Below are 26,341 nucleotides of genomic sequence, written 5' to 3'. Positions count from 1 at the left end.
CTGTGTGGAGTTTGCATATTCTCCCCGGACTTGCGTAGGTTTTCTTCAGGTACTTTGGTTTCCTCCCACATTCCAAAAACATGCATGGTAGGCTCTTTGAACATTCTAAATTGCCCCTAGGTATGTGTGTGAGCGTGAATGGTTGTCCGTTTCCTCGTGCCCACCAATTCAGGGTGTCCCCTGCCTCATGCCCGAAGTCCAGCACCCCTTGACCTTTGTGAGGTTAACCGGTGCGGAAAATAAATGAATTTTATCTCTAGTATTTTTATTAATATTGGACCAGGCTTTATTGAATTAAAATACTGTTGGGGAAAAAAGGCCTCAACTCCAATTGTAAGACAATGTTGCCATCTAGTGAGACAAACTAAAATTTACTGTAACACCCGTGTCTGACTTTTGCTTGTGAAATTACTTCTGTATTCATTCCTATACACAAAACTGGATGTAGGGCCATAAAGCACAGCAATTGATTTCGAAAAAGTCAAAACATCCATTCCTGGTATCAAATTAGAAAAGACAAATGACATTTATAATTTCAAACCTTACTGTCATTCATGTGATATATATCCAGTACATCTCAGTTGGGAAAAAAAACGGTCTTGTTAAATAGGACAAGTAATACTAATAATAAATTGAATGAATAATGGTATTGTGTGCACTCCTTCTGGTGACTGGCGATTTGACTGTGTTCAAGATTGTTTGATAACATTCAAACCTTTAAATGGGTGGCACATGTGTATTTATTGTTAGGTGCTTTAGATAAAACCCAAAGGTTTGATGTTATTTGACCCCATACTCTAGTTCAGGGGTAGGGAACCTATGGCTCAGGAGCCATATGTGGCTCTTTTGATGTGTGCATATAGCTCTCCGCTAACCTGTGAGGTAAAATATGGAAACCGTTAGTGACAGAGCTGAGTCCTGAATGCACCAAACGAAGCGGCACTTTGGGACTGTGGCTCCGACACTATCTCAACACCGATTTAATCTTTTTTTTTCCATTAGACTCTTCTGCATCCCTACTTTCATTGATACCCATTGATTAGCAACAGCGTAACAATGTTGTTAAAAGAATTCGGAGACTTTATGTACTTTAAAACTGGTGAAATTACTAAAAAAAAATGCACTTTCATGTACTTTTACTTTTAAATTGTAAGTATGGCTCTCAAGGAATAACATTTGCATACCTGCCAATTTATACGTTTTTCCCGTATTTTATGTTTTTTGATCATTTCAAATGGTATATGCCATATACCGACTTTTGTACATGATTTTTTTAATATGGAGAAAATTTTAGACTTTTACGTCCGCCCCATGTGAGTAAATCTGTTGCCACATTGCATTTGTACTTTTTTTTTTTTATCGCTGAATAAGGTGAATTGCAATGGGCCGAGATTGACAGGTATGCATTTGAAAATATGAATTGTTTATGGCCCCCTCTGTCAGTATAGTTTTCAGGTAAGTTCATGTGTGGCTTTAAAAAAAATCTTCACTTTCCTCAAATCAATTTTTTGTTTTTATTATTATATGGTGTATGTAGAATTAACCTGTCACCCTCTTTCAAATATGTTCCTCCTCAAATCATTTTTTTTGTTTTTATTATTATATGGTGTATGTAGAATTAACCTGTCACCCTCTTTTGAATATTTTCCCACACTTATTGAAGAAAAGCTGATTTTACCTGCCCACGCAGCAGGAGTTCCGAAGACGATTGATCGACTTTGGAACAAAATTGCGTAGTACTTATGGAACGTCATCTGAGGGAGACAAAATGGAAAGAAAACTCTATAATGGTCACCATGGAGAGCGATTCGTCAGACAACACGTCTTTCTTCGGATATTTGGACATTGAATCAAATGAAAATGTTTTCGTTTTTGAAGATGGTTTAAACAGCCTGGACAGATAAATGTCCCCGAAATAAACAAGCAGGCATACGTGTTCTTTTAAGGTAAGATTTACTAAAACCAGGGTCTAACTAGTGAGCTGCCTTCCCTAACTTGCACGTAGGCAAGAATATTCATAAAACTGGATAAAAATGTAGTTACTGTCATCGAATATTTTTTTAACATGATGACATCAGCAGAATGTCTATAATTATAGCTGTTTCATTAGCTAAAGTTAGTTATCTTATGATCCTTCATCTGTAGTACATTCTATGAATGTTCTAACATTAAAGCGATGCACTAACATTAATTAACAGTTTACTTTGCCTAATAAGTAGAACGTTCTAATAAGTGGATTGAAGATTTATATTTTTTCATTTACCTTTTGTATTCACTTTTATACATTTATATATATATATATATATATATATATATACACTGTGCTTGCTCTCTAGTTTTTAACAAGTTTGGTTAGCAGCTCGGGGTTATCGAAAACCACCAAAAATCCTCCCCAATAATATTTATCTGGTACTGTCAATAAGAAAATAGTATTGACCAACCCTGGCTTTATTCTATCACCGTGGGTTGCATATTAGACATCGGGTTTAGCTAACTTGCTAACCTAATACTCATTCTCATATTTGACAAATACATAGAATATAATATAACATATACATAACATATATTTCTTTACATATTTTTTTAAACTTACCTGGCAGTATAAAAGCATGGCTAAACCCAATGCTGCACTGGTCACATCTAAAATATATGTCACGTGATTGCTGCACTGGTCACATCTAAAATATATGTCACGTGATTTCTTAGTTATACCTCCAGATCTGGGCGGCCCGGTGGATGAGTGGTTAGCACGTCGGCCTCACATCTCTGAGTTGCTGGGTTCAAATCCAGGTCGGTCCACCTGTATCCAGTTTACATATTCTCCCCAGGCATGTGCGGGTTTTCTCAAGGTACTTCAGTTTCCTCCCACATTCCTAAAATGCATGGTAGGTGTATTTGACCCTCTAAATTCCCCCTAGGTATGAGTGAGCATGAATGGTTGTTTGTCTTTTAAAAAAATATTTCTATTTCAAATTAACTTCCTTTTAGATTGGAAGTAGGTGCACCCACAGTAGCCAGCGGTCGTGGGATTTGTGCACCTAGCCCATGGGTGGCAAACATGCGGCTCTTAAGCCGGATGTGGTTGGCGGTCAAAATGAATGCGGCTCTTTGCTTGTTATCATATTTTGTATAGACTGTGGCTATTTGCCCCGTTTCATGTTTCTCTTATTATTATTCTCTTAAAACACTCAAATACACCAGGGCCTGTTAAAAACAAATAATAAATCATATATTATACGTTTTGTAAGGGGAAGAAAGCGTTATGGTGAATGAAATGGTTTTAATTGCGAGTTTTTGTGTGTCTGCCTGTTTTGGGAGGTCACTGCATGGCGTGGCTCTTTGACTCTCTCATTTTAATTAAAAATGTTTGGTCTTTGTGTCTAACTTGTTCGCCACCCCTGACCTAGCCAATAGAAGGTCCCTCAATTTTCCATTTGGTCATTATATGTACAAGTCATTTAACACACTAGATCCCATTGACGGCAGTTGATGTCCAATTCAGCACTCCAAGTTTTAAAGTATTGGACGTCTGCCAGGCATTGAGTTGAGATGCTTAGTCACTAAGGAGTGGCGGACAAGTTAGACACAAAGAGCAACACTTTTAATCTGTGAGAGTCAAAGAGCCAACCACACACACAGTGACCCACCAAAACAAAAACAATTGAAAACCATCTTCACCATAATACTTTCTTCCTCTTACAAAACAATAATGTGTTCATTTCAGAGTAAGTGTCTACCCTCAACACACAATAAAATGCAACTTAGCCAGAGTATATACAACATGAGATAAGCAAAAGCCACACTCAATTTGCCCAGGGAGCCGCTTGCGGCTCGAGAGCCGCGTTTTTGCCACCCCTGCTTAGTGCATAATCACATAATCATTTGATTGTTGTCTTTTTTGCTTCTCATTTTCTGAATCGCTTTATCCTCACTAGGGTCACGAGGGGTGCTGTAGCCTATCCCCGCTGACTTGGGGCCAGAGGAAGGGGGAAACCCTGAATTGGTGGCCAGCCAATCACAGGGCACAAGAAGACAAACAACCATTCAGGCTTACACTCATACCTAGGGGCAATTTAGAGTGGCCAATCAGTCTACCATGCATGTCTTTGGAATATGGGAGGAAACCGAAGTACCCAGAGAAAACCCACACATGCCCAGAGCGAACATGCAAACTCCACACAGGTGGACCGAACTGGATTTGAACCCAGGTCCCCCACTGTGAGGCCAATACGCTAACCACTAATCCACCGTGCCGCCCGTCTTTTTTGCTTATCACTTAATATTAGTTGTTTGCTTTCAGTTTAGCATGTTACAATACAATCACTCAGTTTGTTCTCTCATCTCATTTTCTGAACCGCTTTATCCTCATTAGGGTCACGGGGGTTGCTGGAGCCTATCCCAGCTGACTTCGGGGCAGAGGCGGGGGACACCGTGAACCGGTGGCCAGTCGATCGCAGGGCACAAGGAGACGGACAACCATGCACACTCACACCCATACCTAGGGGCAATTTAGAGTGTCCAATCAGCCTACCATGCATGTCTTTGGAATGTGGGAAGAAACCAGAGTACCCAGAGGAAACCCACACAAGCCCGGTGAGAACATGCAAACTCCACACAGATGGACATGACCTGGATTTGAACCCAGGACCCCAGAGCTGTGTGGCTAACCACTCACTTGTGTTCATAATTGGAATATATATTATGTGAAGAGAAAAACAAAAAGAAATGACAGTGTTATGACAGTAATAGTATAATGACTATATTGTGGTGGTAATTTATAATGCATGTTCCCAAATCAGGTCTTGTGAACAGGTGGAGTGCTCTCGACGTGGATGAGCGTCGTCACCAGACGGCTCTCTAGTCCCTCCAGTTTGGCGGGGAGGAGGTGCGCGATCATCGGCCATTCTTGTCGGGTCTAAACTCCTTCACAACGTCGGTTGTTGTTGTTGTTGCGCCGAGTAAACAGCACCGCCCGGTGCTTGTTTTGCCTCGAGAGCTCGAACGAGCGAGCCATCGCAACGCGCCGGGCTCGATTGACACTGTCTGCTGATCTGCTGCCAGTCCATCGCTCGCAATAACAAGGCTGCTCGCTAATTCCCTGCCTTAAAGAGCCTCCAAAAAGCCCACAGGGCAGGCAAGAACACGGCGACGCCGGTGCCAGCACCCGCGATGGCTTCGGGAGACCTTTACGAGGTAGGTTGAAGCCACGTTCACGCTAAATTCTCTGTTATCTCAACGAATATTGGAATTAGGAAGTAAAGGGAGGGACGGCGTCGCGTAGTGTGCGTGTAAAAAAAGAGCCCAGTAAAGAGACCAAAGTCAAGCTTTACTCGACTTTATGTCGCTCCTAACACTGTTTTGTGGATTTTATGGTGGTTGCTGCGAACAGTCAGGGGGTTTGGACGGGGAGAAGTGCTCCGAGTGTCGCCGAGTTGAAAGTGGTGGTAAAGTGACAGCGGACATGCTGCCGGGAGGGGGGCACGGAGGGATGGTCGCGGAGGTGCGCACACATGCGGGAATGAGCTCCCCATCACCGCTGTGTCAGGGCGTCCTCGCCGGCTGGCGGTCACGCAACGTAACGCTTGAGTTTATTTTTATCTGGTCGTGGAAGCTTTATAACACGCGGTTGACGACTCCTACACTTTTGCCCAGTAGGGGGGAGTCGCCTTAAATGGGCGGGGGGCCCCATATATGTCCCTAATATGTACGTCAAAACCTGGTAAACTCAACTTGACTGCCTTTGTTTACTTCAAGCCTGACCTATTTTATTTGTCGAGTAAATTACGTTTCACTTAGTTAATAATGATTGTGTAAAATTTAACTCTTTAGAATGATTTTTTGGGGGGGTCGGTTAATTAAAAAACAATGGCACCTGGGATCAAACCTTCTACCCCAGAACTGTGAGGCCAACATGCTACCCACTCATCCATCGGGCCTAAATTTTCATTAATTTATGCATTCATTTATCTTGCATACCACCCATCTTTGAAGGGGTTGCAATGGTTGCTGGAGCCTAACCCAGCTGTCTTTGGGCAAAAGGCAGACTACACCCTAGCCTTGTCGGCACTCAATCGCAAGGGACACTGAGAGACAGGTGACCAATCACTCTCACAACCACACCACCACTAAGTGGGAATCGAACGCAGACTGCCTACACCTAAGTCAGGTGGAAGAACCACTTCACCCTCGAGTGGCCTAAATTATCACAATAACATTATCTCATTACAGATTTGCAACGCGACTGTCAATACACACATTTCATTAACAAACTTCTATGCTGAGCTAGACAAGGTGAGCAGATGTGCCTGTCAACGCTGAGTTGACATTGTGCCAAGGAATCTCAATTGGATTTATAAAAATATTAAACTCAACCAATACAATACCAAGCATACACTATTTCCAGGGTTAATAATGTCACAGTTCAATAATTTTTCAGTGTGACAGTAGGTAAAATGATCTCTGGAAGTGTGATAGTGATCTGATTTGTCATACTAAGATGCCATTAAACGTGTTAAAATAATCACCTGAGTTGAATCAATAAGCATAATAAGACGCACTTAGATTTCGATGTGATGTAATTTTGATGAAACTTTTGATTATCCTTTAACCTCAAAGTATTACCATCTTCTCCGTGTATATATTGTATATTATAGTTTAAAGCATGCTTAAAAGTATCGTTATTTTCAGGCTATAAGGCTCAACTGACTGCAAGCTGCAACCAACAAATTTAACATAAAAACGGTATTTGTTCATTTACATAAGTCACCCTGGACTAGAAGGTGTACACATTGTACTTACATACAAACACCAAAATATATGCAGCTCATTAGCCTGTAAAAATCATTATCACAGAATCATTATCTCATCTCATCTCCTTTTCTATTGGGGTTGTGGGGGGTGCTGGAGACTATCCCAGCTGACTTTGGGCCAGAGGCAGAGGACACCCTGAATTGGTAGCCAGCCAATCGCAGGGCACAAGGAGACAAACAACCATTCACGCTCACACTCACACCTAGGGGCAATTTAGAGTGTCCAATCAGCCTACCATGCATGTTGTTGGAATTTGGGAGGAAACCTGAGTACCCGGAGGAAACCCACACATGCCTGGGGAGAAGATGCAAACTCCACACAGATCGACATGACCTGGAATTGAACCGGGCCTCCTTATATATATTTTTATTTATATATATATATATATATATATATATATATATATATATATATATATATAATCTCATTTTCTGAACCGCTTTATCCTCATTAGGGTCGCGGGGGGTGCTGAATCGGTGGCCAGCCGATTTATATATATATATATATATATATATATATATATATATATATATATATATATATATATATATATATATATATATATATATATATATATATATATAATTATTTCATTGAGAGCCCTACATAAAGCCACCAGAATTGCATGAATTCTGTGTCCTGGTTTTGTCATTTTTGTCTGGCCTTGGACTTGATCATTAGTTCACTGTCACAAATTTCACCAGAACGTCACACATACATACAACATGCGCGGTCCAGGTATTTTCTCTAGGACAGGGCTTTACCCAACCCTTTTGTCATATGACCAAAGCTGAAATAGAAATAGAAAACAGGGTAAAGTCCCAGTCAAAAATAAATTGTCTGATATAAATTGTTTAATAACATTGTGGTCGCAATGATAATTTCAGTGGCCAAGTTGATTTAAAAAATTCAATTTGGTGGAAAAAGGTCAACCTGATGAACAAGGAACTGGCTAATGAATGTACATTCTAACGTCACTCTAAAAGTTATGATATGAGTTCATTAGTAGCAATGCTCCGTTTGAGTCCGGAAACCCATTCGTTGTGTATATGGGAATGCACATCATGGTGGCAGGGTGCATTCCTTGCCATTTCGGACGGCGCAGCAAAGTGTGAGTTAATTTACCACGGAGGGGTGGTTTCCCGAAATTGAAACTTGCTCTATTTCAGAGCAGCAAACTCTAAGAACCCCCAATAGCGGAGGAGTTACATCTTAGTAAGTTGATATAAGGCTGTGATATATATAATTGGCAGCAAAGGAAGCCTTGATTAATGTGCTTTCTTGAAGTTTTCGGAGCTTGCAGCAGACAGAGTCCAGTTCTGTAGGTGGCAATCGCTTAACGGCTCGACTCACGATTCTCACCTGACCTTTTAACAGGAAGATTTTAGCTGAACATCTTAATTTTAATTCTATCAATATGAAATGTGAATTGAATACTAATGGTAGATGAAATGTCTAATGTCCTGCTCTCAAATGTACCATTATTGGAATCCCTGAAATTTTGGGGGGTTTGGAAAGAGTCAATTTACTATATCAGATCTGAGACTAGATTTAACTGCCTCGGGACAAGAATGAACTCTTCCTGTAGCCCTACTTGTGACTACTACTAGTGCTGTGAAATAATTTAATACTTTCAAAGAAATTGCTCAGTTATCCTTGGTATATTACGTCTGCCAATGTTTGTGTCATGCAGCTGCTCTGTGCATTATGTCAAGTGTTCCTCATCAAGTTGGTGACTCAGATGCACATGTGACAATACAACTATTAGTCATCATGGATTTTTTTTAAAATTATTTTTATGATGATGCTGGTTAAACATTCCATGCATGCAAAAATAAAAACCTAGATAGAGTTTGTATGTTTAAGCAGATAACGCTTATCTAGTTGTCGCAGAAACACATAGCCTGATGCATCAGATGGCATTTAATGTGTCAAAGTTTGGTTCTTTATTTTTGTTTGTTCATCTACAGGTGAATTTCTTTTTTTTTTTAAACATTTAAAAAAATATCATGTAGACTAGAAATATAAATTACAGGTTTTGCCAGGTAACAGTCTTCATGATGTCACACAAGCTTAATGATTTAAACCGAACAATACGTTGATCACAATGTACCAGTAGATCACCAACATACCTTAGATCATGCGCCAATGAGATTTGATCCAGTCTTTCGGTTTCCCTAGCTAGGCTATTATGAATTTGGCTTGTCTGCAGTCAATCAGCTCATAGGTTAAGGGCTTTCATGTAGAAAAACTGAATTTTCTAATCTCATGTATATTTAAAAAAGTGAGCATTGTGGTCAACTGCAAGAGTTGTTTAGCGTTTTAATCAACAATTTACGCCCTGTATACGTGTTCTAAACTGTTACCTACATATTTGAATTTTTCTCCTTCCTACTCAGCAGCCATGCATATAATTTCATGCCTGCCATCAAGTATAAGGGGATTAACAATCTCTTGCTATCTTGTCTTGAGCTCCAATGTTTGAATGTTTGAGTACTTGATTAAGCTACCATGTTTGAATCACTTAACACATTTGTATCAATTCTGAATAATGTTTGATAAAGGCTGCATGGTGGTACTCATTTTCTACTTGGGCTACTCTTTCTCTTTTGAGGGCTTTCCATCGTTGCTTCACTCCATTCTTTGATCCAACATCTGTGGCACTTTGGGTTAAAATGTCCCAGCTATTGGTCCTCATAGGTGGATTAACGGCATCTTTTCATGTTCCTTGGTACATTTTCAAATAAAATACCACCAATATCACCAACAAGTGCCATAGGTGTGTTTTTTAATTACAATTTAAACAGCATTTTATCTTACATTTTCAAAAAGTAGCCACCCGATGGTGCAGTGGTTCTTCCGCCTAACTCGGGGGTGGGCAATCTGTGTTCGATTCCCACTCGGTGGAAGTGTGGTTGTGAGAGTGAGTGGTTGTCTGTCTCTCTGTGTGCCCTATGACTGACTAGCGACCAGTCTAGGGTATAGTCTGCCTTTCGCCCGTAAACAGCTGGGTTAGGCTCCAGCAACCTCCGCAAGCTGCAACCCTTTCTGGGATGGAAGATGAATGAATGCATTTTCAAAAAGTCTTTAAGTTAAATTAAGAAAATGTTGATGTATATATTTGTCTATTTTTCTATTTGTTTTGTGTTGAATTCTGTGAGCCCTTTTATTGTATCTGAAACAATGAAAGAAACCACATTTCCAACAACCCATACCTCTTGATTTATTCTCATTTGCAAAAAGGGCTGTGATTTGTTGAGTGTGTTTTCCACAATGATTTGTGATCCCTTTTGGGCTTAGACAAGCTAACGGCAATTAAAATAGCTTTGAAATGGAAGCATCAAGGGTTGACAAACAGAGGGCCACATAGGTTGGCTAACCACACTGCACATAAACTGGCTGCTTTCATTGGAGAACACACCAGCATTGACTGTATTTTACCAAACATCCTGCACCTCATTCAAGTGATACTATAGGCTAGGACAGCTTTTGTTTGAGTGCCTCTCCTGGGTGACGACCAACGTGAGAAAATTAGATCCTAAAATACACACTAACCGGAAAATGTTAAAGACAAAATTGATATATTATGTTTCTATGTTTTGAGAGAGGGGAAAACTGATGAACAGATTGCCTTTTGTTTTCAGGTGGACCATATTGTGGACAAGAGGCGGAATAAGAAGGGAAAGTGGGAATACCTAATCAGGTGGAAGGGCTATGGACGAAAAGAGGACACATGGGAACCAGAGCACCACCTACTCCATTGCGAGGAGTTCATTGATAGCTTCAACAGCTTGCAACAACTTTCACATAAGCAGCCTCAAATTCCTAAATGTATAACCAATGGACAATTGGCAGAAAATCATAGAGTTCGGTCTGATGGACGAAAGAAGAAAAGCAGCAGTAGTGACACATCTGTTGGGATTCGAGGAGATAGGGCTCTAGGGATTGGAAGTAGCGGGTCGGGACATGTTAACAAGCCAACGAATGAGGGCCTAAGGTCTGGCCAACATGCGGACCAGGACAAAATCTGCAAGTCTGTGATGTTTAAGGTTCCTTCAATAGGAGTTCCTCACTTTTCAGCTCAGGGGAAGGAATCTCCAAATGGATTTCTGAATGGAAACGGGAAGCCACATGTTTACAGGACAGCTTCGAAGTCGCACAGAGCACCCTCACTCAGAGTGGATGGCGGTCTGCATGAACGAGGTACTACTGACTTATGTAAAGTTTTAGGAAATTCTGGAGTATTAAAAATTATTGGGGGACGGCCGAGTGGTTAACGCGTTGGCCTCACATTTCTGAGATCGAAGGTTCAGTCCTGTGTTTGGACCTTCTTGTGTGGAGTTTGCATGTTTTCTCCGTGGGATTTCTCACATACCAAAAACATGCAGGGTAGGCTGTTTGAACAGTAAATTTCCTTTAGGCTAGGTATTAGTGTGAGTGAATGGTTGTCTGTTTTCTTAAAAAGTATCCATAACTCTTCATGTTAACACCATTAACTTGATCAAATGAGTTATGCTAATGTAAATCATCAATGTTCAGGGCAAATCTTACATTTCAGAGTAACCACAAATTGAAAAGATGAATTGTGTTAGCATTAAATGTCATGTTGGGATAACTTGAAATTTTAAATTGTGTGAACCTTGCTTAAGCCTCACTCCCACTACCCTGTCAAAAGAGTGCTCTGGCAATGACATAGGCAGCCATTAGTAGAAATGGTTAAAATAGGTTCAAAGAGTTTTGGCTTAACTTTTCACTTAACATATAGTCACCTTCATTTTTCTTTTACATCAAAACTTGGAAATGCTTATGAAATAGGTTGATTTGAAGTTTCTTCAAACTTTTTTTTAACAGTGCATGGTTTTTGTCTTTAACAGGTCACAGTCCAGAGCCCCTACTGCTTTGGTTAATAATTTATATGTCTTTCACGATGTTTATCTCCACATAAAAATATAATTTCTAAATTTCTAAAATAGATTGAAATCCATGGAGCCTGTAATGCATAAGGAAAACTCAAGGTTTGAACCTCAAAAGTAAAGACTGTACATGTTATAGCCTAAACTTTATTTTCAATGCATTAAATGTTGAAGGCAGTTCCCTGGACTGTATGAGACTTTTAGAATGTAGAGACAAACATAATTCCGTGGAGATGGGAGTTTTCACATTATTTACACTATAACTTCACTTGATATCTATTGTTGTATATATTATTGCCAAAGCATTGTCCACAATGTAGTTGAGTAAATAGAGAGTCCAACCCACTTGATGGGGAAATATAGGACAGTAGTACCATTGAAGTTGTTTTTTCTTTTTTTGTGAACTTTTGAGTCTCATTTCACCACACAGGACCATTACAATAATTATCAAAATGTAACAATGAATATGTTTGAACTGAGCAATGCAGAAACTTCATTAGAAATCATCCATGTTCAAGAATCCCCAGCTATAAATTTAAGATGATTGCTCCCACACTTGGAGCTATTATTGATGCTAATCTCCTAATCCTCGTAAAACTCCTCCACTCACCTTACTCTCTCTCTCTCTCTCTCTCTCTCTCTCTCTCTCTCTCTCTCTCTCTCTCTCTCTCTCTCCTCTCTCTCTCTCTCTCTCTCTCTCTCTGTCTCTTTCTCTCTCTGTCTGTCTCTCTCTCTGTCTCTGTCTCTCTCTCTCTCTCTCTCTCTCTCTCTCTCTCTCTCTCTCTCTCTCTCTCTCCTCTCGCCTTCATCCATTATGTCTCTACTGTAACAGTGTGCAAAGAAATAAAACTGTCTCTACGCATTTGGTATATCTATTTGGGACATTTAAAAATTAGTTGTGAATGTTTACCAAACCCACAAGATGGAAATCAAATGTTAGGTTGAATCGCTTGAATACCGTAATTTTCAGACTAGAATAAATTACATTTTTCTCTGCTTTAAACCCTATATTTTATAGTCTAGTCCAGGGGTCTCAAACTTGCGGCCCGCGGGCCAACTGCGGCCCTCGGGACGATAATTTGCGGCCCCCGTCTTAATATGAAAGATTAATGTTCGTGCGGCCCGCAAAATTGATATGAATGACACTTGTGTTCGGAGCAATGTTCCCTCTAAGCTGCGCGCGTGCGCAATTGCGCACTACTCTCGTCTTCTCTGCGCAGTAGCAATCATATGGTGCGCAGTAAAAAAAAAATCGATATATATATATATTTTTTTTTTTATTTTTATTTTTTTTATTTTTTTTTTTTTTTAAGTGGCAGCCAATGGCAGTAGCTCTGTCCACTCATGTTTTTCGTGTTTTACAGCATGTTTTACATGAAAAATTAGAGGGAACATTGACATGCACCTGCTTGTGGCAGGTGTGATACTGGTGTGCCCATAGCGAGCAATGATGATGTCGTGACCGGATGATTCGCCTAAAGACGTTTCGCCGACGGACGTTTGACAGACGGACAGGTCGTACTAGTATTTGTTAGTTTAATGATTAAATACAAATACTAGTATTTGTATTTAATCATTAAACGCTGTTTTCAGCTGGATTTGACCGAATTTGAGAGCATTTTGAGCCGTTTGGCGAATGGACGTCTATAGACGTTTTTTTGCCTCCATCGCGATATCATCCAGTATTTGTATTTAATCATTAAATGCTGTTTTTGGATGGATTTGACCCGATTGCTGTCATTTTACGGCTCGGTTCTGCTACATCTGCCTGCCCAAGAGTGCTTATTCCCGGACTGCCATGCCCGCCCAAGAGTGCTTATTCCCGGGCTGCCATTGATGGTAGACGAACATTGATTTTTACTATAATTTGGACAAAACCGGCGGCGGGCCGGATTAAAAATCCTAACGGGCCGTATATGGCCCGCGGGCCGAGGTTGAAAAACTTGTACACACACGATCCGGCGGGGCGAGCGTTCGAATCCCGTTTCGGCGAAACCTCCGTTCGGCCGAATGAACGTTCGGTGGAACGTCCATTCGGCGACCTGCCCGTCTGTCAAACGTCCGTCGGCGAAACGTCTTTAGGCGAATCATCCGAGTACCGATGATGTCGCTCACACTGGTACTCAGTGCGCTCAGGGAGGTTGTCTTTCTGCTCAGACCAACAAAAAATTAGAGGGAACTTTGGTTCGGAGCTGAATGAACAGCAGCAAGGAGTAGGCAAGAGAAGCCGTGTTCAGAATATTTCATGTTCAATGTTCCATTCAAGTTCAGAAAGTTAAAGGTTAAAGAGCTGTTAATACAGACATTTGAAACGGAATAAAAATAATTCATTTTCTCTACTTAGCCAGCCAGTGTATATCTACTGTATGCTCATTAGTATTATTTGGTTTTGTATTACTGATTGATTTATTTTTTATTCATCTTTAAGTTAATTTATTTAATTCATTATTTTTTGTTAAAAAATAAAGATATTTGATAACGTTGGAATGTTTTATCAGTGCTTTTCTTGTGGAAATCCTGATGCGGCCCAGTCTCACCCAGACTCGGCCTCTAGCGGCCCCCAGGTAAATTGAGTTCGAGACCCCTGGTCTAGTCACTAGACTCATCTCAAAAATGCACTAGACTCTAGTGCATTTTTGAGATATTTACAGGCCAATATTCCAGAATAAAATGTGGACACCTGCACTTTATTTCTATGAAAAAAAATGGGGGGAGGGGGTTTGTTTTTGGTAAATGTCCTATTTGGAACATTATAATACTTAGTCATTGGAGGTGATTTTTTTCTACTTATAGACAGTGTATATAATGATTAATTCCAGTTACTGTTTTTTTAATATCAGCATTGTATGTATTCATATAAACTATATCTATCCAGGATGTCCAATTAGTTTTTGAAAAGTGCCATATTTAAGATTTGTCGCTAAAAATGCTATTACAACCAAGACCAAAATATGGAAGTACACAACATCACTTTCCCCTAAGGCTACCGGATATGTGCTCAGCAATTGCGAATCGGGATGCAATATACCAATGAATTGAAGTTGATTTAAAAAAAATACTATTATCACATGAATACAAGACTACCACTATCTTTTTTGCTTAATGTCTCTCTTTCAGGCTCACCCCTGGCCAATGGCAAGATGCATCTGCATAGTTCGGTGAAACGCAAGCTGACAGAGGAGAAGTGCTATGTGTTTGACAAGCGGCTCAGGTACAATGTCCGACAGAACGAGAGCAACTGTCGATTTCGGGACATCGTAGTGCGGAAGGAGGATGGTTTCACGCATGTCCTCCTTTCCAGTCAAACAACGGACAACAACGCTCTGACGCCAGAGGTGGGAACAACGATGTTGTCACACCAAATAAATGAACATGCAATTTAATAGACTTTTTAAGAAATGATTGATTAATTCTGCAGTAGTTCTGCAGAATTAAACTATTTAGCAGGATACATTTAACACAGTAGATTTTGTCTTCACATTGCATCTCCAAAACAAAACAAAAAATCTAATTCACTCTCATCACCGGTGAACTATGTTGTGGGTAACCATCTCTGATCCATGGGATTAAGATCTCAATCTGTTTTATTGGTCTAAAAGAACAGTGTTGTATATAAGTCACAAAACAGGGAAAACCTTTGCAGTCTATCCCTCTGTATGATTAAAAGCAAAATCAACAGTTTTCTCGCGAGGTATACTCTTTACGCATTCATTTTATTTTTACAGTTGTTTTCTTTCCAAGTTTGAATGTAGCATTTAAAAGTATTGTTTGAGCAGGATTTTGATTTACCTGGACATAATAAATCACTGATCTTTATAAAACACCAATTTCAGATAAAAATGTAAGTAAATTAACTATATATCATAATAAGACTAACGATGTGATTTGCTTCTTGCCTGGCTGAATCACACCAGAAAGAGAATCATTGACTTGTACATATGCATAGAACTTAGTTCCAGAAATATTCGCCCAGTGACAACATTTTTTTTAATCATTGAGACGTATTATGCTGTCAATGAATGTAGTGGTCAGAGTCAACCCTGGCTATGAGCTCTTTGTTATTTATTTGTATGAAAAAAAATTAAGGATTTCAATCAATAGCGGAAGAACTATCAGGTAGCGTTCCATCACACCTGTCCTTGTGTTGCTTTTTAGATCATAAAGGAGGTGTGTCGGGCTCTGGGTAACGCGGCAGCCGATGACAGTAAACTGCTATTACTTAGCTCAGTGGGGAGTATCTTCTGCAGTGGGCTTGAGCCGTCCTACCTGATGGGGCGTCTGTCCACCGACCGCAGGAAAGAGAGCAGTCGCATTGCAGATGCTGTAAGGTAAGTTCAAAGCTCGCCCACATCCTGACTTTTTACTAGATGTCTGGCCCTGGGCTTTTATAGGATAGTTTTGATTAAAAATGGTTGAACGTGTACTTTTTGGCCATTTGTTGATAGCACGGTGATCTAACCGACTGATGTCTGGTGAGGTACAAATTTAGGAGTCAAAGTGTATCATTACTTACTATTGAATTACAGTAGTAGCCAGACTTGGTTATGAAAGAGCTGTTGTTTTCTGAGCTGATGTTTGAAACCAATTTTGAATCCATGGCACATTTTCTTTGTTATTAATTATATTTTATACATATTATACATGTTGAATGGGTGTGTAGTAATTTCTTACCATCTAGACGTCCTGATCAGATACCCGAGCCACCTTATCCGGTTCACCAATCTTCTAACTCGACTCTGAACGTAACTGAACTAAACAAATACTGTGCATCAAGTGTCAGGGTACATACATGTCAAGGAGGCATCCTAATCAAATGACCATGCCACCTCCTCCACCTCCTCCAAGTGAGAAGACAAATCAACTCTACTCTGAGCCACCTCCGAATACACCAAGCTTTCAATCCTACTTTAACAATTCAAATAAACAGTATGCATCAAGTGTCTAGAAATGCAGTGTATAATCTGATTTGCTGTCTTTGACGGCACCAGCTGTCCGATCCAGTTGAACGGGGAGGGATGTCAGAGGTCTTGACCTTGATGCAGGCAGGAATAAATCAAGAAGTTCAGCGATCTGAATATATTTCATATACTAATTTTCCTGGTCTTTCCCCCAAATAGGGACTTTGTGTTGGCCTTCATACGCTTCAAAAAGCCAATAGTGGTGGCAATCAATGGACCTGCCTTGGGCTTGGGGGCTTCCATCCTTCCCCTGTGTGATGTAGTTTGGGCCAGTGAGAGAGCCTGGTTCCAGACTCCTTGTGCGGCTCTCCACCTCACCCCTTCCGGCTGCTCCTCTTACACTTTCCCTCAAATCCTTGGTGTGGCATTGGTGAGTCCCAACACGTTATTAATCCAACCCTGGTTCCTATTTAAATATCCCTTAAATATTACACATCTTGTTTAAATGACAGGCCAATGAGATGCTATTCTGTGGGCGAAAGCTAACAGCGCAAGAAGCGTGCAATCGAGGTCTGGTCTCGCAGGTATTCTGGCCTGCGACATTTAATCAAGAAGTGATGCTACGTGTGAAGGAGATGGCGTCCTATAATGCCATGGTGCGTGCTGAATCAGACAAGGCACCGTGGATTTGTTGTTCGAAAATAGTCTAATATGCCACCATTCTTTGCCAAAAGGTTCTAGAAGAATCCAAATGCTTGGTGAGGAGCATCCTCCTACCTGTTCTGGAGGAAGTAAATGAGAAGGAGTGTCAAATGTTGATGCAGCTATGGTGTTCCACCAAAGGAATGGAGGCGCTTTTTAGCTACTTACACAACAAAACATGTGAGAAATGAGCTCAAACTAAAGCAGTTTAAATGTAGGCCTTGTTTCCACCCATCAACAACCAAGAAGACAGGAATTTTATTTTCTCCAAGTTCTTGATCGGGTTTTGAAATTGGACCGTCTAGATCAGGGGTGGCCAAGTCCGGTCCTCGAGAGCCCCTATCCAGTGTGTTTTCCATGTCTCCCTCCACCAACACACCTGAATCAAGTAATCGGGATCGGTGTGAAGCTTCTGGACAGCCTGATGATGAGTTGATCATTTGATTCAGGTGTGGTAGAGGAGGGAGATTTGGAAAACAGACTGGATAGGGGCTCTCGAGGACCGCACTTGGCCACCACTGGTGTTGACTCTCCTTTTACAAGGTTAATGGATCAAAAGTGTGAAAATTTAAAAATCTACAGGGATCTTGAGGGAGGTACCGTGTCTGTCCATACCAAAGTCATAATTACTCAACCTCATTGTGGGGTTTGCCTCATTACCGTGACAAAGTAATGATAAGATATATGAATGTAAATATACAGATTTGAGCGCAAAAGTGAAATCCTGCAGTTAAGATTTTTTGTTGTTGCTTGCTGTTTTTATGTGAAAACCAAAATTTGCTTGAGGACATCTTTATCCTTGACTTGTTCATTCCTCTCGGACTGCTGACAGTAGAGAATATGGTTGCTGTTGTTGTTGTTGTCAGCATATTAGTTCCAAAATATCTACCATAGCGATTTTGTGGGGGAAAATAGCTCGTAATTAATAAATCAGCTGATCACTTTAAATTAGAACTATTCTTAAGAAGAACATTGTTATTACAGCCTTTTAAAGTTAAAGGCGAAGATAAGATCTTTTTTTTGCTTGCTAAGGAAAATGAAATTAGCATTACTATTCATTATTGTCAATCAATTTTGATCAGTCTGGTAATAACACCTCATCTCCAAACACTTTTTCTTTGGCAAAATAGACACTGTCTCATTGTCAGTAAAGTAAGTGAAGACCATTTTAACAGAAAACATTGTAATTCACGGCCACTACAAAATTCATAACGGGACACTAAAAATCTTCTGAGAGGAGTGGATGCTCTTTTAGGTTGAAATTAAGGGAAATATTTGTGTTTCTCTCCCATTTAAATTTCCTTTCGGCTTGATGTTGCAATACTTTTTGTCTAAATTAGCTTCTCTCTGATTCAATTCGTCTGCTGACACTTTGTAGACTAAGTGGAACAGATAAGTGATAGAATGGTTAAAATGGTGACACAAGCATGAACTTTGGTAAATGCAGTACTGAAAACTCTTCAAATCCCACTTTATTACAATTACTACTTATCATGCAAAATTACAAAATGGCAATCCCAAATGCTATGCTTAAATTTGCTTTTTTGGTTACTATTCTGTCCACTTGTTGTCCATGGGATGGAAAACACAGGGAAATAGTCAAATTTTAAAGAAAGCTTGATTTATTTAAATGAAAATTATCATTACTACACTGCATATAGGGTACATTCAATAATGAAATGCTATACACTGGATTCATCCCATTTTAGAGGGGAAATCTGTCATCAAACTATGGCTTACAGGTTTTAAAAGATTGTGTGAATTGTATAACTAATATACAATCACTATATTTATTAAAGTCTTTTTGTACTGATTGTCTAGTATAGTCAAATTATCTTTTAATTCAGTGCTCAGTGTTGTCAGGAATTTCTATATGATCACATGACAACTGACGAGAAGTTCTATTTTGTGTCATATTTAAGATTTGCTTTATTTTAACCGAGAATATTTGAGATGTGGAAAATATTTTAAAATAATACAATGGGGTACAGCTCTATAGCATGTACATGTGACATATTGTAAATATGCACGTTTGGCCTGTTATTTTGGGAGATGTTTTGTATTAGGATTAAAAGTAGCATTTCTAGATATTAGTTGTATATGGATGCTTATTTTTGTATTTATTCAAGGAAAAGTGTGCTTGGATCCTGCATCTCCCTGTCTCCCAAGATGTTATCAAATACATTAAAGAATAAAAAGTTTGGAAAGTTGCTATATTTATAAATTGGGATGTTCATTTCAGATAAATATATATGCTCTGAGAAAAACAATGATGTATCAAGTTGCCACATGTTTATCAAATTTCATATAATATTGTGTGGGTGTTTTGTTTTGAACAAATTTATTTGTGGATGTTGGAAATGAATAGTGTGAAGACAACCCTTTCCCCTCAAAAGCGTAGATTTACACAAAATAACATTTAAAAACACACTAAGGGTGCCTTTTTCCCTGGTGTTGAAATGCAAAATAATTCTTAAAGCTGCAGTTATTCGTTTCAGAAAGACAAAGGGTGTATTTGTACCTAGAGAAGTGATCACTGATTCTCATAACTCAGACACAAAATAATCTGAACTGCTATCATGCTTTGTCTAAACAAACCAGCAACAAGAACAAACATTCGAAGGTTTTAATTCTAATGAGACCAAGCATGAGGATCAAATCTCAATGAGTGACATCACAGTTCTAGGTATCGACACAAGGGCAGACATTTTTTTCAACTGAAATAATGAGTATCTTTGTTAGGCAGAATTGATTTAATGCACCACTTATATTGAATGTCATCTGAAAATGTGGATGTATAAATTGTCTAATAAATTGCAAATTCCATCTACAGATTTGCTTATCTTAAGCCAGGTTTTTGTGAAAGAAATAAGGGTTATATAGTAGATAATATTTAAAATAAGTCATTTGTGCTATCAACGCTGCATATTTTGACCTTTTTTTTAACAAATTATAGATAATATTGTGGGTGGGGGGAGGCTTACTACTTTAGTCCCTTTTTTCTACATTGCCAAAACTTGGGCATTCAATCAGGGGCCACTGCACCATATATGTAGTTTGACAACCAAAAATAGTTCATGCTAAGTTCAGCATCTCAAAGTACAACGCAAGATTGTATTTAAATGTCTCTCAGAGCTGCTGCTTGGGTCCTTCTTTCAGCTTCTTTTTCATGTCAAGTGCATGTTGTTTGCTGCACTCTCGTCTTGCCAGCCTCTGTTAAATGGGGAATTAAAAAAAAAATAGAAAACTGCATAATTGGTTCACAATTTACACACACACTCAATTGTGACATTCACCTCCTTTTTGAGGCACTCTCGCATGGCCCGATCAACGTCATTACATGTCCCAAAGAACTTCATGACGTTATGCTGCAGTAAACAAAGTTGCATTTAGTTGTATTGATGAAGAAGAAAACAGGAGTTGAGTTTTTTTACCCACATACCTCAGCGTGACATTGTTTCAGGCGGCTTATGAGCTCATTGCAATCATCTGTGTGTAGGTGGGGTGACAGGTCAGGGTGCATGCTGAGTTAAGGTCCTTCACTGTGCAAATACTGTACAGAAAATCCAGAAACAATAGGAGGACTCAGATGACAAGAAGATACAAAGTTATACTACTATATATATGGCAAATATGATCATTAAATCCCAATTTGACATAAAGGATACTCATGCCTCCCCATCCCTCTCCCTCCTGGGATGTCATTGCTGGGTTCTGAGACTTACCTGCACACACAAACAGTAAACAAGAGTCGAAAATTGGTTCGACTTGGACCGATTCACGTGTGAACTGAGCAATCTTGGGGATCCATTTGGCAAAATAACACTCACCAGCAAAAGGTAGACTGGATCATCTGAGAAGTTTTCTTGAGTTAGCAACACATGAGCTAACGCAGCATAAATCCACCCTAGAAAATGTTGGTGGTCCTCCTTTGTCTTGTCCTGTTTGGCTGCCAACACGGATAGTAAAATCAATACATTAATTAGCGATCCCAGTTACTGATAGGATAATTTGGAAGAAAGACAACCATTGCCAAATGACACTGTCGTGGTTTGAATAACAGAAGGACAGTGAGTTGAATGACAAATCTGAATAACCAATCGGTGACCACGTTCATTGGCGCACCAATGGCGTTCACGCTTTTTTCGCAGTAGGCGGTCCCTTAAATGACAAAGGTATACAGGAGCTACGAGATTATGATCCCCATACATTTTGTATTGAACTCTTAAAGGCTGTAGTTTTCGTTTTGCAGTTTTTTTTAAAACCACTCTATAGTTTATCGGAGGTTGTAACCTATGCCAAATATAGAGCACTTGAATTCTCTTAGCCCTTCGAAGTGTTTGACAATTTGAAAAAAATGTTTATAACAAACTTTATTAACGATATGATTGAGGCTAGTTATTTCAAAACATTTTAAAATACATTTTAGAATATATACATATAATTTAGAAATTCATTGTTTTAAAGTTTATTTTAAAAATAGTATTTTGAAAATCAGTTGAAAATTGTGCAATTTATATCTATTTCAAATCACAAACTATTTTACATTTGGCAAACTTCGTACGAAAATGGCCAATAAAGCAGAATACTGTGCTACACTACTCCAATCCAACAGGAGGCACTGTTCAAACGCTGGAGTGTATTTTTGCTGTTGTTTGATTGGTCGACAATTTTTTTTCGAACGCGGTTTATTTGTTTGAGAACCCATAACGCTGGTTAGACGCAGCAGAATCTACTTTGCATCACAATGTGGTTGTATTTTTCTAGACGCTTACGTTAGAAGTGTAATATTGTTTTAGGAGCAATGATGGACCAGTTGGAATGTTTTTTGCGTCGGCTCGTTCGACGGATACCGACTGAAGTTCTAAAAGTGACCCTGGAGAAGTGGGGCCGTCTGCCTCAACAACAAAACATCGATTTTAAACAGACAAAGTGGGCGTTGGCAGACGAACTTATCGCTCTCAGTAAGGTAGTTTCCGCTTTAAATATGCGGGTTTTTTTGCTTTAAAATATAGAGGACAGTCCATGTAGAAGCTGTTATTTTATTATTTTTCTTCATATAGGTAAATAAGCTTATCATCATGTGTGTGCTTAATTTTGCCCGATTAGATTTTTTTTTAAATCAGAGTAGGGTGCAAGTGGCAATACTTAGCCTGGCTTATTAGTGTTGATCTATATCCCTTAAATTATTCCCTTTGGGGAAAAAGATTGACACATTTATGTCATCTTATATTGTGCTGTGTTCAATTTAACATTTTGCTTCACTCCTTGTAGGAAAACGGATGGACAGTTCGACATATAGCAGAGTTAGAGATGCTATGTAAGTCATAATCATTTATGTTCTTTGGTCCCTATTTTCCTGCTACTTTTCTAGTAAGAAATGTTGCATTTCTCTCAGATATCATTGACAATCCAAACCAGGGCATGTGGCATGTGTTCCAACTCGTCGACCCTGAACGTAAGAGCGTTATTTGGTCAAATACTTTTTATTTTTAGATTCTCTAGTTTTGCTGCCTATTAGCTTCATCTGACCTGGCATTTTTTTTCCTTTATTTTTTAAAATATTTTTAAATGGCATTCACTTTTTATTCAAGATTAAATTGGATACTTGCAGTTATCCTATAAAATAATTGTGTGATTTGATGCTGATGGAAATCTTATCATGTTTGTCTTTACTATTTCCAGCTGATGCTCAGGCTGTTGGGTTTATAAGATTCAAGGAACAATTCAGATTACACCTCACTGAGCTCGTAAGACATGTAAGTCATATACTACTTTACTTATTTTTCCTTGATTTATGAGCTTTTTTATCAGTTGTCAACCCAAATCCATTTTTTGGGTGGGGGGGGCGGTTATGTTCAAGTGCTTACTAATAACAACAAACCAGCAATAAATATTGAAATGAAAAAAAAATATGAACAGTGGTCCCCAACCACCGGTCCACGAGCTACCTAGTGCCAGTCCGTCATAGTAAAAAATATTTACGTTTTCAATCTCAGCCGTTGTAATAATAAATAATTGCTATTAAGCTTTTTTGTCGTCGTGGGTGTCATTCGTGCACCCATCCCACCCCCACACAATTTTGTCTTAAGTTGTCACCCTCCCCATTAGCCGGTCTGTGAGAAAATAGAAAGAGCTTTACCGGTCCGTGGTGAGAAAACGGTTGGGGACTGCTGACTTAAGGCACAAAAAAACCTACTGTTTTTCTGACGTCCATGTTAACTAGTATTTTTTGTTTTGTTTTACCCATGACATTGTCATTTGTCATACAAGGTTTCTATGAAGATAAAGAAGAACACGGACGAAGCAATATGGATTCGCATTGCATGGGGGGACAGCTACTCTCAACCCAACAACATGTTACCGACATATGTTGTTCACTATCTTCAAACCCCTTATGTGTTTGTGACCAGGCTGAAGTCTAAGCAAAAGCCCCTCTTATTCCAGGTGGAGAAAAAGAGCCAAAATGACCGCAACATAACCTGACTGACATTGTGTGGTCACTGTGACTTTACTGTATTTAACATCCAACTTTGTTTCAGGCACTGATTATGGCAACCCGGCATAAGGCTATAAAGGACGCTAACCTCAGTGGCCGAAAACTCACAGAAATTCGGGACCTCTTGATGCAGCAATATGGACAGGTGAGCCCACTGAGTGCAAGCACTTTCAAACATTTATCGTTAATGTTTTAGACATTGTTACCAGCCAGTAAGAACTTTACTGTATTGTAAGTCTTGTACTAAATGGACATTTCTAATACCGTGATTGGTTGTTAGGTATTCCCTGCCAGGTATCCCAGTCCACTCGAAGATAGGAATCAAACAGTCTCAGGTGGGTACATTAATGTGATATTCATTATTTGTAGTCCTGTAACAATGTTTACATTTTTGTTTGTTTGTTTTAAGACAGATCTTAATATTGTCATATGACTGTCATTTTGCAGATCCTCACTTACATCAAGAACATACAAAAACTGAATTAAATCGACATCAGATGGCCTATGAAGCATTTGGCAGTGGCAAGTTACCGCAGCTGCAGTCTGCAGTTTACAAGGTGCTTTATTGTTTGGGTGTTGTTGTTTTTTTAAATACATAAGTGCCTTTGGTATATGAGAAGAACTTGGTCTGTGACCTTGTTTTTATCCCACAAAAATTCTGTTGAAATGAATGGAAATAATCCATAGAGTGTTTTTGGACTTTAATTGTAATTCTTATTGACTTGTCATCAGCTGGAAACAAAGTTCAAAGACCCAACAAACCAGACGATGACGAAACGTGAGAAACCATTCAAGTGTGTTGTTACGTTTGCGAGTACCAACCTCTTAGAGTCACTGCGGCACTGCGCTTCTTCAGGTACCAATACTCTATTACTGTAGTTACATTTATTACAAACTCATGTTGAGTGGACAACAGCATACATCAGGTCACTTTGGTATCAGGTTTTCCAGGATTTCGATACTAAAAAAAAATTGGTCTCATTTATATATGCATATATTATATCACAAAAACCTGACATTTGTGAACCGAAAGTGTCTATGAGAAAGATCATTTGTGCATGTGACTGAAGCGAATTTTACACTTATTCCACTCACCCCATGTAAAAGGAGCAAGTAAAGTCATGGTCTCTGTTGAGCCACAAGAGGGCGCTTATGCACAAACTACAATATCTAGTGGGGCGTTTGTAGTCTGAATGTATTTAAGTTTCTTGTTCATAATATGTATTTTTACAATTAACAGGTATTGCTTCAACACCTGTGACACCTCTTCTTTCGTCCATCCCCCGAAAAGGAAGAAATTATTTTGTTATCACAGACGGCGTCCAAGAACCGTCCAGAAGAAACAACGGTCTATGAAATTGACATTTCTTTATTTTTACCTAGATAATATCCACTCAGAAGGATTTTTTTTACAAGATTGCTTTTAAACTCTGGCGTTGGAAATTAAATTTCATGAGGTTTTAGGGTTTATGGATTTTCCCTGATTATTTTAGTATAGCTGGTATCATATGGTATCGTGTGTTTGTTTTGTTCATATTAAACCAAACTAAAACATGAACAAATGACCTATTAACGTGTGTACTAGAAATGGAAAAATGTTCATATTTGCTAACTTTAGTTTGTTAACTCCGCCAGTAGGTAAAACATACGGAAGCGGGGGTTGTTTTGGGGTCAGTTTGTCTCTCTTTACATTTTTGCATAAGATAACAGGACGAAGTAATGGGTTATTATCAGTTTTCAAAGAACTGTTTACCATATGAAAAGAAAGGTCATTAAATATATATATATATATATATATATATATATATATATATATATATATATATATATATATACATACATATATATATATATATATATATATATATATATATTTAATGACCTTTCTTTTCATATGGTAAACAGTTCTTTGAAAACTATATATATATATACGTATAATACTTTCATGGAAAGTAAGTTTTCTATGTCTATATATATATATATATATATATATATATATATATATATATATATATATAGTCATAGACATAGAAAACTTACTTTCCATGATAAACAAGTTTTATGCTACAATTTATACATATTTAATAATATTCGATCATTGCATTCTATTTTTTATTATTACTATAATAAACTTTTATGTGAAAGTCCTCCCTAATCAAAGTTAAGTTTTGGGAAACATTTTAAATATATTTCAAATGTTAAGAATTAAATTTTAAATAACATTTATTGCTTTACCTTAACGTTGAAAGCAACTGAATATATTAAACACGATATGAGAATTAAAATAAATAGGAAAGTGCGTATCTAGTTCGTCATCAATTGTCTATAACCACGAATATTTATCTTTTTTCCTTACATATTTCCTTCCCAGCGTGGCAACAATACACCTTGAGTGAATGAATCATCCACCAGGTTTTTTTTTTCGACAAGTCGTATAGATCTTTTTCGAGCTTCAAAATGTAAAGCTATTATTGTGAAAACCGGAACTGTAGGTCTTCTACCGGTAGTAGCTAGGACGT

At 38.7% G+C, this 26,341-nt stretch overlaps 3 protein-coding genes and 1 long non-coding RNA gene across 9 annotated transcripts in view; 2 read left to right on the top strand and 2 right to left on the bottom strand.

Annotated features, from left to right (window-relative positions):
* LOC144090620 (uncharacterized) overlaps positions 1-2,676 on the bottom strand; it is a 129,749-nt gene extending 127,073 nt beyond the window's left edge. The window contains exons 1-2 of the long non-coding RNA XR_013305461.1: positions 2,594-2,676; positions 1,679-1,754 (exon numbers count right to left, since the gene is read on the bottom strand). This is a non-coding gene — a long non-coding RNA (uncharacterized LOC144090620). The remainder of the gene's footprint in view (positions 1-1,678; positions 1,755-2,593) is intronic.
* LOC144090601 (chromodomain Y-like protein 2) lies at positions 1,676-17,791 on the top strand. Of its 3 annotated transcripts, XM_077622237.1 has the most exons (9): positions 1,676-1,946; positions 4,373-4,593; positions 4,800-5,193; positions 10,455-11,013; positions 14,841-15,058; positions 15,879-16,051; positions 16,841-17,051; positions 17,134-17,277; positions 17,356-17,791. In XM_077622237.1, exons 3-9 carry the CDS (start codon positions 5,170-5,172, stop codon positions 17,512-17,514), a joined length of 1,488 nt encoding a protein of 495 aa, XP_077478363.1. In that variant the 5' UTR covers positions 1,676-1,946; positions 4,373-4,593; positions 4,800-5,169; the 3' UTR covers positions 17,515-17,791. The 3 variants fall into 3 exon arrangements, with proteins under 3 accessions (XP_077478363.1, XP_077478372.1, XP_077478381.1); XM_077622246.1 differs by lacking the exon at positions 4,373-4,593; XM_077622255.1 differs by lacking the exons at positions 1,676-1,946; positions 4,373-4,593 and having other exon boundaries at positions 4,785-5,193.
* Positions 17,792-19,935: 2,144 nt separating this feature from the next.
* cmc2 (C-x(9)-C motif containing 2) lies at positions 19,936-21,444 on the bottom strand. Of its 3 annotated transcripts, XM_077622356.1 has the most exons (6): positions 21,351-21,444; positions 21,154-21,272; positions 20,992-21,048; positions 20,766-20,836; positions 20,620-20,691; positions 19,936-20,536 (listed from the first exon to the last, which is right to left on the bottom strand). In XM_077622356.1, the coding sequence occupies exons 3-6, from the start codon at positions 21,026-21,028 to the stop codon at positions 20,453-20,455; spliced, it is 264 nt and encodes an 87-aa protein (XP_077478482.1). In that variant the 5' UTR covers positions 21,029-21,048; positions 21,154-21,272; positions 21,351-21,444; the 3' UTR covers positions 19,936-20,452. The 3 variants fall into 3 exon arrangements, with proteins under 3 accessions (XP_077478482.1, XP_077478489.1, XP_077478473.1); XM_077622363.1 differs by lacking the exon at positions 20,992-21,048 and having other exon boundaries at positions 20,766-20,876; positions 21,351-21,429; XM_077622347.1 differs by having other exon boundaries at positions 21,154-21,420.
* A 508-nt stretch (positions 21,445-21,952) lies between these two features.
* cenpn (centromere protein N) lies at positions 21,953-25,384 on the top strand. 2 transcript variants are annotated; one of them, XM_077589417.1, is made up of 10 exons: positions 21,953-22,292; positions 22,598-22,643; positions 22,722-22,781; positions 23,009-23,082; positions 23,597-23,770; positions 23,866-23,967; positions 24,103-24,157; positions 24,270-24,379; positions 24,555-24,678; positions 25,063-25,384. In XM_077589417.1, the coding sequence occupies exons 1-10, from the start codon at positions 22,128-22,130 to the stop codon at positions 25,176-25,178; spliced, it is 1,026 nt and encodes a 341-aa protein (XP_077445543.1). In that variant the 5' UTR covers positions 21,953-22,127; the 3' UTR covers positions 25,179-25,384. The 2 variants fall into 2 exon arrangements, with proteins under 2 accessions (XP_077445543.1, XP_077445551.1); XM_077589425.1 differs by having other exon boundaries at positions 22,184-22,287.
* The last annotated feature ends 957 nt before the right edge of the window (positions 25,385-26,341 follow it).

The sequence above is a fragment of the Stigmatopora argus genome, chromosome 2 (assembly GCF_051989625.1).
Source record: "Stigmatopora argus isolate UIUO_Sarg chromosome 2, RoL_Sarg_1.0, whole genome shotgun sequence".
Lineage (NCBI taxonomy): Eukaryota > Metazoa > Chordata > Actinopteri > Syngnathiformes > Syngnathidae > Stigmatopora > Stigmatopora argus.
Note: the sequence above shows the minus strand (reverse complement) of the source record. Positions and strands in the feature narration are given on the sequence as shown.